This window comes from Centrocercus urophasianus, unplaced genomic scaffold (genome assembly GCF_019232065.1).
Source record: "Centrocercus urophasianus isolate 14NV4802_14NV808 unplaced genomic scaffold, USGS_Curo_1.0 seq_86, whole genome shotgun sequence".
NCBI classification, from domain to species: Eukaryota; Metazoa; Chordata; class Aves; order Galliformes; family Phasianidae; genus Centrocercus; species Centrocercus urophasianus.
This window is the reverse complement of record NW_024885488.1, coordinates 11,583-26,481: the sequence shown is the minus strand read 5'-3', so window position 1 is coordinate 26,481 and position 14,899 is coordinate 11,583. Positions and strand designations below refer to the sequence as shown.

Genomic DNA, 14,899 nt, shown 5'->3' with positions numbered 1-14,899 from the left:
CCCCCAAGCCTGCTCCCCGTCCCTTCCCCCCCCCGCATCCCGGCCCCATATTCCATCCCCCCTCAACCGTATCTCTGCAATCTGCCCTCCTTGTTACCCCCAATCCCCGCCCTGGCTGTACATTTGGGTGTCTCCCCCTCCCCCCCCCACGTACAGAAGGGCCCCACGGATGCTAAGGGGGAGGTGCCCCCCGCGGGCTTTGCACGGGGCTGGGGGGGGGGGGTCGCGCTTTTTGCGCGGGCCGTCGGGTCGGGCTGCGCTGCGCGTGGGGTCCCCGCCGCTGTCCGTGGTGCTGCCCCGCACCGCTCCCGCCCGCCCGCAGAGGGCGCCCCGTGGGGGTCGGGGGGGGGGTTGGACGGTCGCACTCTTGGGGAGGGGGCAGTGATGGTTTTTCCCCGCAGCCGGACGCCCCCAGGGGACAGCTCCCCGCACCCCGTTTCCCCTCAGACAGCGCCACGATGGACCCCCCCGGCCCCTCCTCGGCCAGCTAGCTGCGTCCCGCAATCACTGCCACCCCCTGGTGAGTTGTTCCCTCCCCTGGGTGACCTCCCGGCACCGGGATGGATCACACAGCCCCCGGTGCCCCCCGTACCCCATGGCCGTGTCCCATAGGCAGCAGCATGGCCCAGCAGCACCGCACCGCGCCCCCCCCCCTCAAGGTATGTGCCAACAAGGTTGTTTGGGGGGGGGGGGGGGGAAATCATACAGCACTGAAGAGTTCCAGAAGGGCTTCACCCCCCCACTGCCTTGCAGACAGAAGAGGACTACATCCCATACCCCAGTGTGCACGAGGTAGCGTGGCCGTGCTTCCCAGGTTTGGTGAGGTTGGGTGGGTGGGCGTCAGGGAGCACCCAGCTCAGCTGTGGGTGCAGGTGCTGGGCCGGGAAGGGCCGTTCCCCCTCATCCTGCTACCACAATTCGGGGGCTACTGGATCGAGGGCACCAACCACCAACTGAGCGGGGCCCCCGAGCCCCCCCCTGAACCCAGCACCCGGCACCCGTGTGCGGCTGGAGGGCAACCACACGGCCAAGATCTACCGCAAGCACTTCCTGGGCAAGGTGGGCACCGGGGAGCACATCCCTGTCGGTGTGCATGGGCACAGGGGTCCTGTAAGTGTGGGTGCATGTGGGGATGGATGCTGATGGACGTGGGGGATCGATGGCATGGGTGCTCATGGATGGGGTTCTTCATGCAGATGGGTGCGAATGGTGATGGAGACCCCAGAAGTGTGGGTGCTCAGCAGGGGTGGGTGGTCATGGGCAAGGGGACTGGTGAGGATGGGTGCCCATGGGCGTGGTGACCCTACGTGTGTCTGTGGGATGAGTGGCCTGCAAGGATGGATGTCCTCAGGAATGGGTACCCCACAGGCACGTGCTCATAGGTCTATACTGGAGATCATGGGATGGTGAGACGGGTGGCCCCGTTGCGTGTGTGCCCATGGGTGTGAGTGGCCACTGGTGGGTCTGTGGGTGCCTCGTGTGTGAGCACCCATGGGTGCCCCCCTGGCTGCTGGCAGGAACACTTCAACTACTACTCCCTGGACCCTGCACTGGGCCACCTTGTCTTCTCCCTCAAATATGATGAGCAGGAGCACCTCCACCTACTGCTGCGGTGAGCAGGGCAAGTGGCACCCATGGGTGCTGAGTTTGTGTGGACATGGCACCCTGACTCCTTTCACCTCGCAGCACCCGATCCCGCACCCTGCACGATGTGGTGCCCATCTCCTGCCTGGCCGAGTTCCCCAACGTGGTGCAGATGGCCAAGGTTGGTGCCCTTCTGCCCACCAGCAGCACCTATGGGTGCTCCTCAGCACCCACTCTTCAGCACCCTGCCTCCCCCTGCAGCTGGTGTGCGAGGACATCAACGTGGACCGCTTCTATCCCGTGCTCTACCCCAAGGTGAGCACAGTGCATAACCCCAACTCCCATCCCTAACCCTAACCCTAACTCTACTCCTACCCCAACCCCAATCCTAAACCCATCCCCACCCCATCCCTAACCCACCACCCCACGTCCCCCCAGGCCTCCCGCCTCATCCTCGCCTTCGATGAGCACGTGCTCAGCAACCACTTCAAATTTGGTGTCATCTACCAAAAGCTGGGGCAGGTACTGGGGTGTGGGGCCAGGGTGGGAATCTGGGGGGAGGGTCCGGGGGGCACCCACTGCTGTCCCCACAGACCTCAGAAGAAGAGCTCTTTGGCACCACGGAAGAGAGCCCAGCGTTCACCGAATTCCTCGACATCCTGGGGCAGCGGGTGCAGCTCCGTGACTTCAAGGGGTGCGTGCAGGGTACAGGATAGGAGCACCCCAAAGGGTTCCTCCCTTTCCTCCCCCCAAAAAATCCTCTCCCCTTAATGCCATGCAGCTTTCGGGGAGGGCTGGACGTGACACACGGGCAGACGGGCAGCGAGTCAGTGTATTGCCACTTCCGGGACAAGGAAATCATGTTCCATGTCTCCACCAAGCTGCCCTACACTGAGGGCGATGCGCAGCAGGTGGGGGCAACTGGAGTATGGGGTCATTGATGAGGTACAGGGGTTGTGAGGGCTGGGGTCCATTTTGGGGTGTTTGGGGATGTTCAGTGGGGCACAGGGGTTCCTGAGGTAGTGCTGGGTGCTGGAGGGGACATAGGAGCTGCTGGTGCCTCCTAAGTATTTACAGAGTGTTCATGACCTCATTGAGCAACTCCAGGGCCAGGGGGACGGCAGGAACCGACCTCATCCCCGTGTCCCTGCGTCCCCACAGCTGCAGCGAAAACGCCACATCGGCAACGACATCGTGGCCGTCATCTTCCAGGACGAGAACACCCCCTTTGTGCCCGACATGATCGCCTCCAACTTCCTGCACGCCTTCGTGGTGGTGCAGCTGGAACCCGGCGGCCCCCAGGGGCCCCTCTACAAAGTGTCGGTCACCGCCCGCGATGACGTCCCCTTCTTTGGGCCGCCGCTGCCCGACCCTGCCGTATTCAGGAAGGTGAGCGCCCCCGGGTGCCGCCCACAGAGGAGCCCCATTGGCGCCCACCCAGCACCGCTGCCACCCCACAGGGCCCCGAGTTCCAGGAGTTTCTGCTCACCAAGCTCATCAACGCCGAGTACGCCTGCTACAAGGCCGAGAAGTTTGCCAAGCTGGAGGTGCGCGCTGCAAGGGTGGCAGTGGCGGGTGCCGTGTGTGGCCTCGCGCAGAACGCTGGGTGCCATGCAGGAGAGGACGCGGGCAGCGCTGCTGGAGACGCTGCACGAGGAGCTGCAGGGCCGCAGCCAGGCCATGCTGGGGATAGGCCCCGACGAGGAGCGCCCTGACAACGGCTCGGCCCCGGGCTTCTTCGAGTCCTTCAAGGTGGGGCCGGGAGCTGCTGGGGGGCGGGGCCTGGTGGAGGAGGCGGAGTTATGCGCAAGAGCCCCGCCCCTCTGGGGGACTCTCTGCATGCCCCGCCCACCTCCCTCCTGGCCCCGCCCCTTGTCAAGGCCCCGCCCCTCCCCGCTGTCGGCCCCGCCCATGACCGTACCACCTCACCGCCGCTCCCTTCTTTAAGCCCCGCCCTCCTGCTCGCCCTGCCCTCCCATAGGCTCTCCGTTCCGGCGTGCCCCGCCCCCCTAGCCCCGCCCCGATCTTGGCACGGCCTCTCCCACCGCCCGCCTGGCCCCGCCCCTCCGCCCGAAGCCCCGTTCCTCCATTGGTCCCTCTCCCAAGCCCCGCCCCCTGGCCCCGCCCCTGCCCCTGACTCGTGCCGCCGCAGTCGCTGTTGGTGCCCGGGAGCCGCCGGGGCCGCCGCGGCAGCGCCATCGGTCTGGGCTCGGTGGAAGAGGTGCGTGGCGGGGTGTGGGGCGGGGTGAGGTGAGGTGCAGGCAACCCCCAGCCGGCCGCCCCCCCGCTGAGCGCCTCCCGCCCTCCCGCAGGCGCTGCTGGTCCCAGGGAAGAGCCCGTCCCGGCGGCGGCCCGGCCCGCTCGGTTCGCGCCGTTCCAGCGCCATCGGCATCGAGAGCATCCAGGAGGCGCCGGGCAGGTGGGGACGGGGGCGGGGGAACGCGGATCGGGTCGGCCCCCCATCACCGCCCAACGCCCCGCAGGGACGGCCCCGCCCCGGGCAACGACGGCAACTCCTCCGCGCACAGCTCACCCGAGAGCCGGCGGAACCCCGACAGGTCCGGCATCGGGACACGGAAACACGGACATGGGGACATGGGGACACACAGACATGGGAATACGAGGACATGTGGACATGAAGACACACGGACGTGGGGACGTGGAAACGTGGGGACGGGAGACACGGGAACACAGGGAGATGAGGACATCGGGACACGGGGACAAGAGGACATGGGGATAGAGGGGCACAACGACACCAGGACGTGGGGACATGGGATCAATGGGATATGGGGACACACAGATGGGGGGATAGAGGAACATAGGGACACAGGTATGGAGGGGCACCAGGATGCAATGAGACCGGGTGCCACGTGGATGGTGGCAGTGGGATGGGGCAGCAGTACGCGTGCAGTGTCACGCTGTCACCCAGTGGCACAGGAGCTGGGCAGCACGAGGACAGGGTGGTGCAGTAACACAGGGATGGGTCGGCACGGGTACAAGGCAGCATGGGGACAGGGTGGCACTGGGACAGGCTGGCACCTGGTGATACAGGAATTGGGTGTTGTGGGATACAGCAGCACAGGGACATGACTGCTGGTGAGTGCGGTGGGGTGGAGGCAGCGCAGCACTCAGGTGGCACAGGGCTGGGTGGCACGGGGACAAGTCGGTAGGGGTGGGATGGGGCAGCATGGGAACAGAGTGACACCGGGGTGGAGTGGTGCTAGCACAGGGTCCCGTTGGCAGCCAAATGGCACAGGGATGAGGCAGTGTGGGGATGGGGTGACATGGGGGGGACACGTACAGGGGTCTGGGGTGGCACGGGGCCAGCTCTGTCCCTCGCAGGGCGGAGAGGCCGGAGCCTCTGCAGGACTTCTCCCGCTCGTCCTCCAGTGCCAGCAGCTTCGGCAGTGTGGCCGAGGAGCCGGACGAGCAACCTGTGGGCGAGCAGGGCAGGGTATGGGCACAGGGGGCTGAGGTTGGGGGGGGGAGGTGGGTGCTGGGGATGCAGTACCCCGTCACCCCACCCTGTGCTCGCAGGACAGCCGCTCATCCTCGCGGACCCCCCGGCAGCGTGACCCCTCTGCTGATCCCCCCTGGCCAGAGGATCCTCCCGGCACCCCCCCAGGTACCTGTCCCTGCAGCATTGGGGTGCTGGGCTCACCCATGGGTGCTCATGCTCCCCCCTAAACAGGCAGCGCTTGCCACCCCGAGATCAAAATCCAGCTGGAGCAGCCTCCCTCAACCCCGGTGAGGCTGAGAGTCCATCCCCACGACCCCCCCGTGCCCCCCAATCCGGGCACAACCCTACAGACCTTATTGTTCCCCACACAGGGCTCGTAGCTGACCCCCAAACCCCGGGGGGGCACCGCTGAAGGAGGGTCCCCGCTGTGCCCCTCCCACAGTGCCCCCCACCGCTCACATCCAGGAGCCGAAGCCATCGTCCCCACTGCGGGATTGGGACCCACCTATAGGGTCCCCCCCCCTATTCCAGACAATCTCCTTCACCCCAATGCCCCCTTCTGGGGGGAGGGGGAATGGGTACAGGGAGACACACAGTGCAATGCCCCCCCCCCCCCAAGGCGGGGGGGGGCCGGCCCCGGGGGGCCCCCCCCAAAAAACAAAAAAAAAAAAAGAGAAAATCGCACAGTGTAGGGGCTCAGAACTCAGCAGGGGCCACATTGCTGCCCCCCACCCCCACTTCCCCTTCCTCCCCACTATTTTCTTTAGGGTTAACAGCTCCAGATTGGAGGGGGAGAGTTTGGGGCTGTGGGGTTTTTTTTCAGCCCCCCTCCCGGGTCGTGGTTGTGTTACCCATATCAGTGTACAAATAAAAGTCTATTTATCGCTACAGCCGATGCTGGGGGGATGGGGGTTGGGGTTCCCCACTCTCTGGGGGCTGCAGTGGGGCTCAGGGCTGCAGGAGGGCGGAGATTTTGGGGCTGGATGCCCACGTTTGTTTTTTTTTTTCCCTTCCCTTTCCCCTCTCTGAGCCTTTTTGTTACAAATCCCCCATTCCCTCTGCAGGGTTATTTTGGGATTTTTGGTCTGTCCCCCCCCCCCCAACCCCCCCCGACCCCAAGCTCCTATTTGCCCTGCAGCGGTCGCACCGCTCGGCGGTTCCCTCCGACCCCAAACCACACACAGACCCCAAATTTAGCACAGCACCGCCCGTTCTGGGAAAGCCCAGCGCTCAGGAGGGGGGAGGTGGGGGGGTGGATGGTTTGGGGTGGGGACACCGCAGCCCCACTGCTGTGCCAACCGCCGTGTGACAGCACTGCGAAGTTTGGGGTGTAGTAAAAACGAAGCGAAGGTTTATTTATAGGGGATGAGGGGGGATCTGGGGAGGGGGGAATAAATAATGGAGCTGGCATGGGGCGCTCACGGTGCTTTCAGGGTGCATCTGCGTGGCACTGTGAGCAGCTGCAGCGCAGCGCTGGGTGATGTTGCACACGCCTGGTGACATTTGCACGTCCGTGCGAGGCACCACTTGCTCACCCAGGTTTGCAGGGCTGAGCTGGCACACACATGGCTGTTTGCACATGGGAGGCTCCATTTGCACGTGCACAGCAGTGGCTCACCCAGGGCAGCGCCGTGCCGAGCCCCACACGCACACCCATGGGGCTGCACACCCCCCTCCAGGACCCACCACATGCGTGCGTCCCCATTTGCACCCCCACAGCACTGCTGCTCACCCTTTGCACCCCCAGGGCACCGCTGCTCCCACTGCATGCATGCATGCAGCCCCACGTGCCCACCACCATCTGCATGCTCACGGCACCCTTTGCATGCTTGGAGCCCCTCTCTGGCTGCACCCCAGCCCCATATCACCCCATCTCCTCTCCCTTTGTGCCCCCCCCGGCCCGCGGTTGCCCGTTCCCAGCCCCTAAGGAGGTGGTGAACGGCCGACCCCTCCCCCGCTCCCCTCTCCGTGCAGTGCTGAGCCCCAAAACCGTTCCGGAGCTCAAGGAGCAAAAGCCCTGCGGATGCCCACACATGCAATGAGTTGGACATAGGCGTTGGGTCTCAACCAAACCTCCCCCCTCGTCCGCCCCCCCCCGTCTACATTTCAGGAGGGTTTTGGCCGCAGCCCCGAGCCCAAATCCCACAGCGGGCCCAGGACTCTAATGACAGGGGAGGAAGGGTGTATTTACAGGGGCACAGCCCAGCGCGCCGCGGCGGCACCGAAACCGCCGGCGCTGCTTTGCTTTGCTGCGCCCCGGTCTTTCTTTTCGCTCTTCCCCCCCCTAAAAAGAAAACCACTCCTCTCCATCACCCTCCCCCCCCTCACTTCCCCCTCCCCAAAGCCGTTTCGCTTTAGCAGAGGAGGAGGAGGAGGAGGAGGAGGAGGAGGACGGGCAGGAGCGAGGCGGCGGCGGCGGGGCGGGCGGCGGAGCTGCAGTGCGCGCGGTTGGTGCCGATGCAGGCGGCGTAGGCCATGGCGTGGGGGATGTAGTTCTGTTCGTGCACGCCGTGCAGGAGATGCGCCATGGGGCCGCGGGCGAACACCGCCACGTCCTCACCGCCGTGCGTCTCCTGCCGCAGCGGGACGGCCGCCTGCGCCTGGTAGTTGGCGTGAGCTGGAAGGGGAGGGGGATAAAAAGCATCGGAACCCGGCCGTTGGCACGCGGCCGCCGTGGGTCTCAGCCCCGTCGCACGCACCGAAATCCACGGCGGAGACGTTCTCGCGTTCGCCCCCCACGATCTTATAGCCGGGGCCGTTGCCGTACAGGATGGAGGTGAAGGGTTTGCGGTCCACGTCGCTCTGCATCGGGGCCAGCCCTGGCGGCACGCGCGTGTCGGTGACATCCGCACCCTGCGATGGGGGGGGAGGGGGGGAGGGGGGGGGGCCCCCCGAAAATGGGGGTCCCTCGCGGGGTGTAACCGCCGAAGGTGAAGACGTGCGAGTGGTCGGCGGTGACGACGCTGAGCGTGTCGTGCTGGGAGGTGAGGCGCCCCGCCAGCCCCACGGCGCGGTCCAGCTCCACCGCCTCGTGCAGCGCCTGCTTGGCCTTCCCTTCGTGGTGCCCGTGGTCGATGCGGCCGCCTGCAGCCGCCCCACAGCGCTGAGTCTCAGGGCGCTGCCCCGCCGCAGCCCTGCAGCCCCGACGCCTCCTTTCCCCCTATCGCTCTCTTTACCCCCCGCTCTGCACCCCGCTTTTGCGGTGCACCTCTCATCTCCTTCCTCCTTCCCACCTTCCTTTTACACCCCATCGCTTCTTCATCCCTCTCCGCACCCCTCATGTCCCCCCCAGCCCCCCACCTTCCACCAGCAGGAAGAAGCCCCGCGGGTTTTTCTGCAGCATCCTTATGGCCACGGCCACCATCTCGCTGAGCGACGGGTCGGTCTCGTTGTTCCTGTCCAGCTCGTACACCATATCCCCCGGCTCAAAGAGACCTGGGGACAGCGATGCTGGAGGCGGGGCAGCCCCACGGCGCCCAGCACCGCTTTTGTGCTGGCTCAGGCACTTCGGCCCGCACCGTTTCCCATTCCTGGGCTGATTAGATAGGGATGGGGATGCTCCCGGCCCTTCCTTCCTCCCACCAGGTCAGATCCGGGGAATGGCAGTGGGTGGGGTGAGGGGTAGGGGCAGGGGTGAGGGTTGAGGTTGGGTTTGGGTTAGGGATAGAGGTAAGGGTAGAATTTGAGTTTGGGTTAGGGTTAGGGCCAGAGGTAGGGATTGGGGTTGGTGTTGGGTAGGTTTTGGGTTGGGGGTAAGGTTACTGCTAGGGGTACAGTTAGTGTTAGGGGGTAGGATTTGAGTTAGGATTAGGAGTTAGGGTGAGGAGTAGGGTTTGGGTTAGACTTAGGGGTAGGGTTTGAGTTTGGATTAATGTTAGGGCTAGGGTTATGGTTATGGCTAAGGGTGGGGGTTGGGATAGGGGTGGGTGTTACGGTTATGGGTGAGGAGTAGGCACAGGTAGGGTTATGGTTAGGGATGGGATTAGGGATAGGGGTAGATGTTGGGGTAGAGGTTGGGTTATGGTTAGGGTAAGGGGTAGAGATTGGGGTTGGGGTTGAGTTTGGCTTAGGAGTAGGGTTTGAGTTTGGATTTTTTGAGTTTGAGGTTTAGGGTTAGGGTTATGGTTAGGGTAAGGAGAAGGAGAAGAGGTTAGGGTTAGGGGGGGTTATGGTTATGGTTAAGGTGAGGGATAGATGTAGGGTGAGTTGGAGCAAAAAAGATTGTGCCCCCATTGGGGTGAAGATTGCATCCCTATAAGGGTGGAAATCGCGTCCCTCAGAAATCCCAATCTGAGGGGTCGCCGTGCCCTGGGGGTGTCAACGCGTCCACAGGGCGCCGGGGGCCACTCACCCAGGAGGAAGTCAACACGGCTGAGGTTCAGCGCCAGCAGCTCCCTCCGGTGCCACACGTACTTGGCGACCTGTCGGGGCCACGCGGGGTCACCTCCCCATGGGGACAGCCCCCCACCCCCAACACGGGGCCGCCGGTGCCCCGTCCCACACCTTCCCCGCAGGCTTAGCGTCGTGCCACGCCTGCACCAGGTCCTTGCCGTCCAGGCGGGTGCCGCGGTGCCGCTCCTCCTGCGGGTGCTCCACGTCGCTGGTGTTCTTGGGGAACATGTACTTGCGCCCACCCCCCAGGATCACCTGCAGGGAAAATCCCGGGCGTAGAAATGCGTTTTATTATTATGGCTATTGTTTTCTCCTCTAAGATGAGCGGAGAGAGGCAACCCCCAAAGATGCTCCAAGGGATGCGGTGCCCAGGAAAGCCCTGCCGCAACCACCCCGAGGAATTTCTGGCTAGAAATAACTCTCTCCCTCTTAATCGCTCCCTGTTAATTACCCCAAGGACAGAAATAGCCATTTCCAGCAGAGACGCTGGGCAGGGATGCTCCTGTAGGGTCCCCATGTGACCCCTCTGGAGCAGACCCCATCCCGCAGCCTCTGTTTGCTTTGGAGCACCCGATGTTTGCCCGACGGTATTTATAACCGGGCTGAGATTTATTTCTTTTTTCATTTCCCACTCCCCCCCCCTCCCCATTCAGAAGGTGAATTATAAAGCAGCAAAACAACACCACCAAAATTATTAAGGGAAGAAGAGGGAGAAAGGGAAAAACAAAAAATCTCTTCCCCGCTATATAATTATTTCCAGCCTGGGACAGAGTTAAAATTATATTAAAGGAAAAAAAGAAAAAAAACACAGAGAAGAAGAGGCTATTAACCAGCTAAATAACAGGCTGGGATGTTTTGCTTTGGGGCTATTTTGAAGTACAGAAGCATATTTATTTACAGGGCTGAATTTCTGCAAATCCACAACGAGGGGCAGAACTGAGGGGACAATGCGGCTTTTTGGGCATGAAAGCGTGAGAAAGGGGTTTGTGCCTCACTGTGAGCCGGGCAGCTGCTGCTGCACTGCTGCCCTGCACCCATGAGTGGTCTCAGCACTTCTCCTGGAGCCCCAGCCCCGCACCCGTGGCTGCTCCCAGTGCAGTACTACTCTATCCCAGCTCTTCACCCACCAGTGGTCCCAGCCATCGTCTCCTGAAGCCCCAGCCCTAAACCCATCAGTGACCCCATCCCAACACCTACTGAGAATCTCAGTCCTACATCTTCTTGGGATCCCAACTCTGCACCCAACAGTGACTCCAACCCCAACATCTATTGAGGATCCCAGTCCTACCAGTCCTACACCAACAAGTCCTACACCATCTTTGTGTCCCAGCTCTGAACTCTTTGGTGGTCTCAGCCCTACACACGCCAGCTCCCAGGTCTTCCCCCATGAATAGTCCCAGCCATCATTTTCTGCAGCCCCAGTCCTAAACTCAAAAGCGATCCCAGCCCCAGCACCTATTGATCTCAGCCCCCCCATCTTCTTGGGGTCCCAACTCTGAACTCTCTCTGGTCTCAGTCCTACAGATGCCAGGTCCCAGCTCTTCCCCTGAGAGCAGTCCCAACCCAACATCTGCTGGAGGTTCTGACTCTTCACCCATGACTAATCCTGGCCATCATTTTCTGGAGCCCCAGTCCTACACCCATCAATGACCCCGGTCCCAATACCTATTGAGCATCTCAGCCCTACATCTTCTTGGGGTCCCAACTCTGCTCCCTTTGGTGGTCCCAACCCAACATCCACTCCCTTCTGTGCACCCTTGATGTGTGTGTGCTGCACCCCATCACCATGTTTTGCTTTTAGATTTTATTTAGCCCATTTTCATCCTGACTCTGCACCCTTTGGTGCTACCAGCCCAGTATCAGCCCATCCACAGGTGATCCCAGCCCCTCCTGGTCCCGCCGTCCCCACTGCCATCCCCACCTCTATGTCAGGGATGTTCTCCACCAGCTGCCGGGCGATGTCTTTGCAGCCTCCCTCCAGTGCATCCAGGGGCATCTCTCCATCTGAGTACCAGTCACGGTTGGCTGAGTGCGCGTAGGCAGCGCTGGGTGTCGCGTGGGTCACCCGCGTGGTGGTGACAATGCCCACAGCTTTGCCTGCACCACAAATTCACAGGACAATGGTGGGAACGTCCCAAAAACCCAGCGTCCCCCAAAACCTGGCTCCTCACCTTCATCCTTAGCCCAACGGAGGATGGAGGTCACCTCCTGGCCCTTGGTGGTGTTGCAGCGGTCACGAGTGACACCGGCGCTGACGCCCACCGTCCCCTCGTTGGCTTTGACGCCACAGAGGTAGGCGGTGGCTGTGCCCGCACTGTCAGGCACCTGCGCGTTGGTGTTGTAGGTCTGGGGGAACAAAAAGATCTTTACTGTCATCCTGACCATCCTCATCATTGTCACCGTCCCCAAACTGGGGCTCCCCTCCCGCACTGCTCGGCACTCAGCACCTTCTGAGGACGCAACTCTGCACCCTTTGGAGGTCCCAGCCCTGTACACATCAGGTCCCAGCTCTTCCCCCATGAGAGCTCCCAGCCCAACGTCCCCTGAAGGCGTCACCCAACATCTCCTGCAGCTCCAGCTGCGCAGCTATTGGTGGTCCCAACACAGACAAAGGATCTCAGCCCTTCATCTTCTCAAGGTCCCAACTCTGCACCCATCTGTGGTCCCAGTGCAGTAACTACTAGATTCCATTGGTGGCCCCAGCCATCATCTCCTGGAGCCCCAGCCCTAAATCCATCAGTGGTCCCAACCCAGCACAAATGGGGGATCCCAGCCCTACGTCTTCTTGGGGTTCCAACTCTTCACCCTTTGATGGCCCCAGCCCAACATCCATCTTTTGTGTACTCTTGATGAGTGCCCTCACCACGTTTTGCTGCTTTTAGTCCTTTTTCAAGCCATTTTTAGGCAAACAGAGCAAAGCCCGCCCTCTGCACCCCCACAAGCATCCCCTGCAGGGACCGGCTGCAATAAGGGGCGGGGCGGGGGGGCAATAAGGGGCGGGGGCCAACAAAAGGAGCCTTTTCTCCAGCCAAACAGCCCCAGGAGGAGAGGAGGGGTCCCGCTCCCCCCTCCCCCCCCTTCCCGTGGGTGAGCCCTGGCACAGCACTGGGTACAGGACAACAGCCAGCGCTGCTCGCCGCCCATGACCTAATTTCAGCTCCGCTCGATGCCTCCCGCCAGCGACCTTGCAGCGCCCGCCCCAGGCTCACCTTGGCCAGGGCGACATATGGGAACTTGTCCATCTCCAGCAGGCTCTCCTCGCCCTTGCGGTGCTGCAGCTGGCCCTTGAGGATGCGTGCAGCCGTCACGGTGGAGACACCCATACCTGCAGGTGGGCACCCATCAGTGCTGTGCCAGGACAGGACGGCATGGGGTGCAGCACCCCACGCACTGCGGCACCCGGTGCGGGGCAAAGCCACTTGATACGCCCTGGGCAGGGTCTCCCCTCACCGTCGCCCAGAAAGAGGATGAGGTTCTTGGCCACGTTCTGGTTGAGGTGCTGCAGCCTCAGTGCATCCCGCAGCGTCTCCTGTGCCTGCTGCCTCCAGTACTCGGGGTCCTTCTCCCTCTCTGTAGGGTGCAGGGTGCTCGGTGAGCTGAGCGGTCCCGAAGGGCAACCATCTGGTGTGCAGCCCTAACGAGCCACCTACCAGGAACCAGCGATGCTGAGCAGAGTTGGGCCAGGAGGGCGAGGAGGAAAGCCTTCATTGTGCCCCTTCAGTGCTCCTCTTGGGGAATGGACAGGAGAAAGCTGCGGGCAGCACCCGCTGTGCCTCAGTTTCCCTAGCCAGACCTTTGCCCCTGAGCTCGGCCAAGCGAGGACAGAAGGGGACGTCCCCTCCCCGTGCGGTCACACCGTGACCCATGTGGGCTGTGGGGCAGCGCTGTGCTGCCTCCAACTGCGCTGGGGAACAGCGGCACGGCCCCACTGCCCGCACCCCATTGCCTGCTGGGGTCCCCATTGCACAGCTGTGCCCCACATTGTGTCCCCATCCCCATCATACTGTGTCTGTGTCCCATTGCATGCGTGTGTTTGTAGCACCTTCAGGTGCCGCATGTCCTGGTCCCTGCCGCACATCTGGGTCCCCCATTGCATGTGTGCGTCCCCATGTCCCTGAGGCATGCCTGTATCCCCACCATGACTTTGTTCCCACCGTGTCCGCGTCCCCTTTTGATTGTTTGTGTCCCTAGACATGGCCCCGTGGCATGCCTGTGTCCCTCTATTGTGTCTGTGTCCTCATTGTGTCTGTGTCCCCATCTCACGCCCATGTCCCTATCCCACGGCCATGTCTCCTCTGCATCCCTACTGCACACCTCTATCCCCACCGCATATCTCTGTCCCCATTGCACACCCGTGTCCCCACTGCACATCCACCTCCCTGCTGCCTGCCCGTGATCCCATCCCACATCTGCACCCGTGTCCCCATCACCGGTCCGGCGTCCCCCCGTGTCCCCGCCATATCCCCTTGTTCCCACCGCACATCGATATCCCCTGGCACAGCCGTGTCCCCATGCCCCCCCCACCCTTAGGAGTCCCTGTGCGGGGTCCCTTACCCACACAGGGCGGCCCCGCACAAAGTTGGGCGCAGTCGCGGGTCCCTCCGGGCGCGGAGCGGAGGAGGCGGGGGGGGGGGGCAGCGGCCTTAAATCCCCCCGGCCCGGCTCCGGCCCTCGCCTCCTCCTCCTCCTCCCCTTCCTCCACCCGCTGCCGGCACGGGGGGGTGGGAGGCAGCAAACTGGGCTTACTGGTGCCCTCTGCCGGGTCTTACTGGGAGGACTGGGAGCACTGGGGAGGCTCGGCGGGACCGGCTGGGTTGGGGGTGTGGAGTCCCTGGGGTCTGCTTTGCGGTTGTGCTCGGCCCCGCTCCCTTACAGCCCCTTTACGGCAGTCCCCGGGTGAACCCTCGTGGACCACGTGGGGTGGTGATGGTGCGGTCGGGGCGGTGGGGTCGGAGAGACGGGGTCGGGGGTCCAGCGGTGGTGTTGGAGCGATGTGGTCGGGTGGTGGGCTTGGGGCGATGGGGTCGGCGTGGTTAGGACGGGGGCGCCGCGTAGAGCCGTGGGGCGCTCGGTGCTCCCCAGGAGGGGGCGGCCTCAGCCCAAAAATGCGCTCCGACGGCTGCAGGAAGCCCCAACCCCACGGGGAGTGCAGCCCCGGAGGTCGCACACGTGTGTGCACGCGAAATCGCACCCTGGCATCCTTGCTCGTGCTTGCGTGCGTGCACCGCGGCGGGCTTGCACCCTGGCAGCTCGCTTCCCCCTCGTGCAACGGCGGGACGTTTGTGCACCGACGCGTGCCCCCCTTCCCTGCACAGCTGCACGGCCACGTGCTCACAGCACTGCACGTTCAGCGTTGCACACTCACAGTGCCGCACTTCCGAACTCGAACCCCGTCCTCATCCTCCCAGCCTCCCCCACCCCCCCACTGCAGGGCGGTGCGGGGCGGTGGGGGCGGTGCGGGGC

At 63.2% G+C, this 14,899-nt stretch overlaps 2 protein-coding genes across 3 annotated transcripts in view; one reads left to right on the top strand and one right to left on the bottom strand.

Annotated features, from left to right (window-relative positions):
• Positions 1-529: 529 nt before the first annotated feature.
• Positions 530-5,932, top strand: LOC122171198 (RAP1 GTPase activating protein). The gene is given in 20 exon segments (XM_042838602.1): positions 530-659; positions 754-792; positions 861-989; positions 991-1,059; positions 1,518-1,612; positions 1,687-1,765; positions 1,846-1,899; positions 2,023-2,106; positions 2,178-2,278; positions 2,366-2,495; positions 2,746-2,973; positions 3,045-3,131; positions 3,202-3,336; positions 3,737-3,805; positions 3,897-4,003; positions 4,068-4,142; positions 4,927-5,038; positions 5,122-5,209; positions 5,276-5,331; positions 5,416-5,932. Coding segments are annotated over 20 exon segments (1,845 nt in total). The 5' UTR covers positions 530-560; the 3' UTR covers positions 5,425-5,932.
• A 441-nt stretch (positions 5,933-6,373) lies between these two features.
• The window catches only part of ALPL (alkaline phosphatase, biomineralization associated), a 9,255-nt gene continuing 729 nt past the window's right edge, over positions 6,374-14,899 (bottom strand). Inside the window, exons 1-12 of one of the 2 annotated variants that reach the window (XM_042838608.1) lie at positions 13,991-14,063; positions 13,087-13,187; positions 12,887-13,006; positions 12,646-12,761; positions 11,608-11,782; positions 11,358-11,533; positions 9,548-9,691; positions 9,396-9,465; positions 8,345-8,479; positions 7,937-8,128; positions 7,744-7,863; positions 6,374-7,661 (exon numbers count right to left, since the gene is read on the bottom strand). In XM_042838608.1, coding sequence (XP_042694542.1) covers positions 7,399-7,661; positions 7,744-7,863; positions 7,937-8,128; positions 8,345-8,479; positions 9,396-9,465; positions 9,548-9,691; positions 11,358-11,533; positions 11,608-11,782; positions 12,646-12,761; positions 12,887-13,006; positions 13,087-13,144 — 1,569 coding nt within the window. In that variant the 5' untranslated portion in view covers positions 13,145-13,187; positions 13,991-14,063 and the 3' untranslated portion in view covers positions 6,374-7,398. Of the gene's footprint in view, positions 7,662-7,743; positions 7,864-7,936; positions 8,129-8,344; positions 8,480-9,395; positions 9,466-9,547; positions 9,692-11,357; positions 11,534-11,607; positions 11,783-12,645; positions 12,762-12,886; positions 13,007-13,086; positions 13,188-13,990; positions 14,064-14,899 lie in introns of those variants that run through there. The other variant, XM_042838610.1, reaches the window with a different exon arrangement.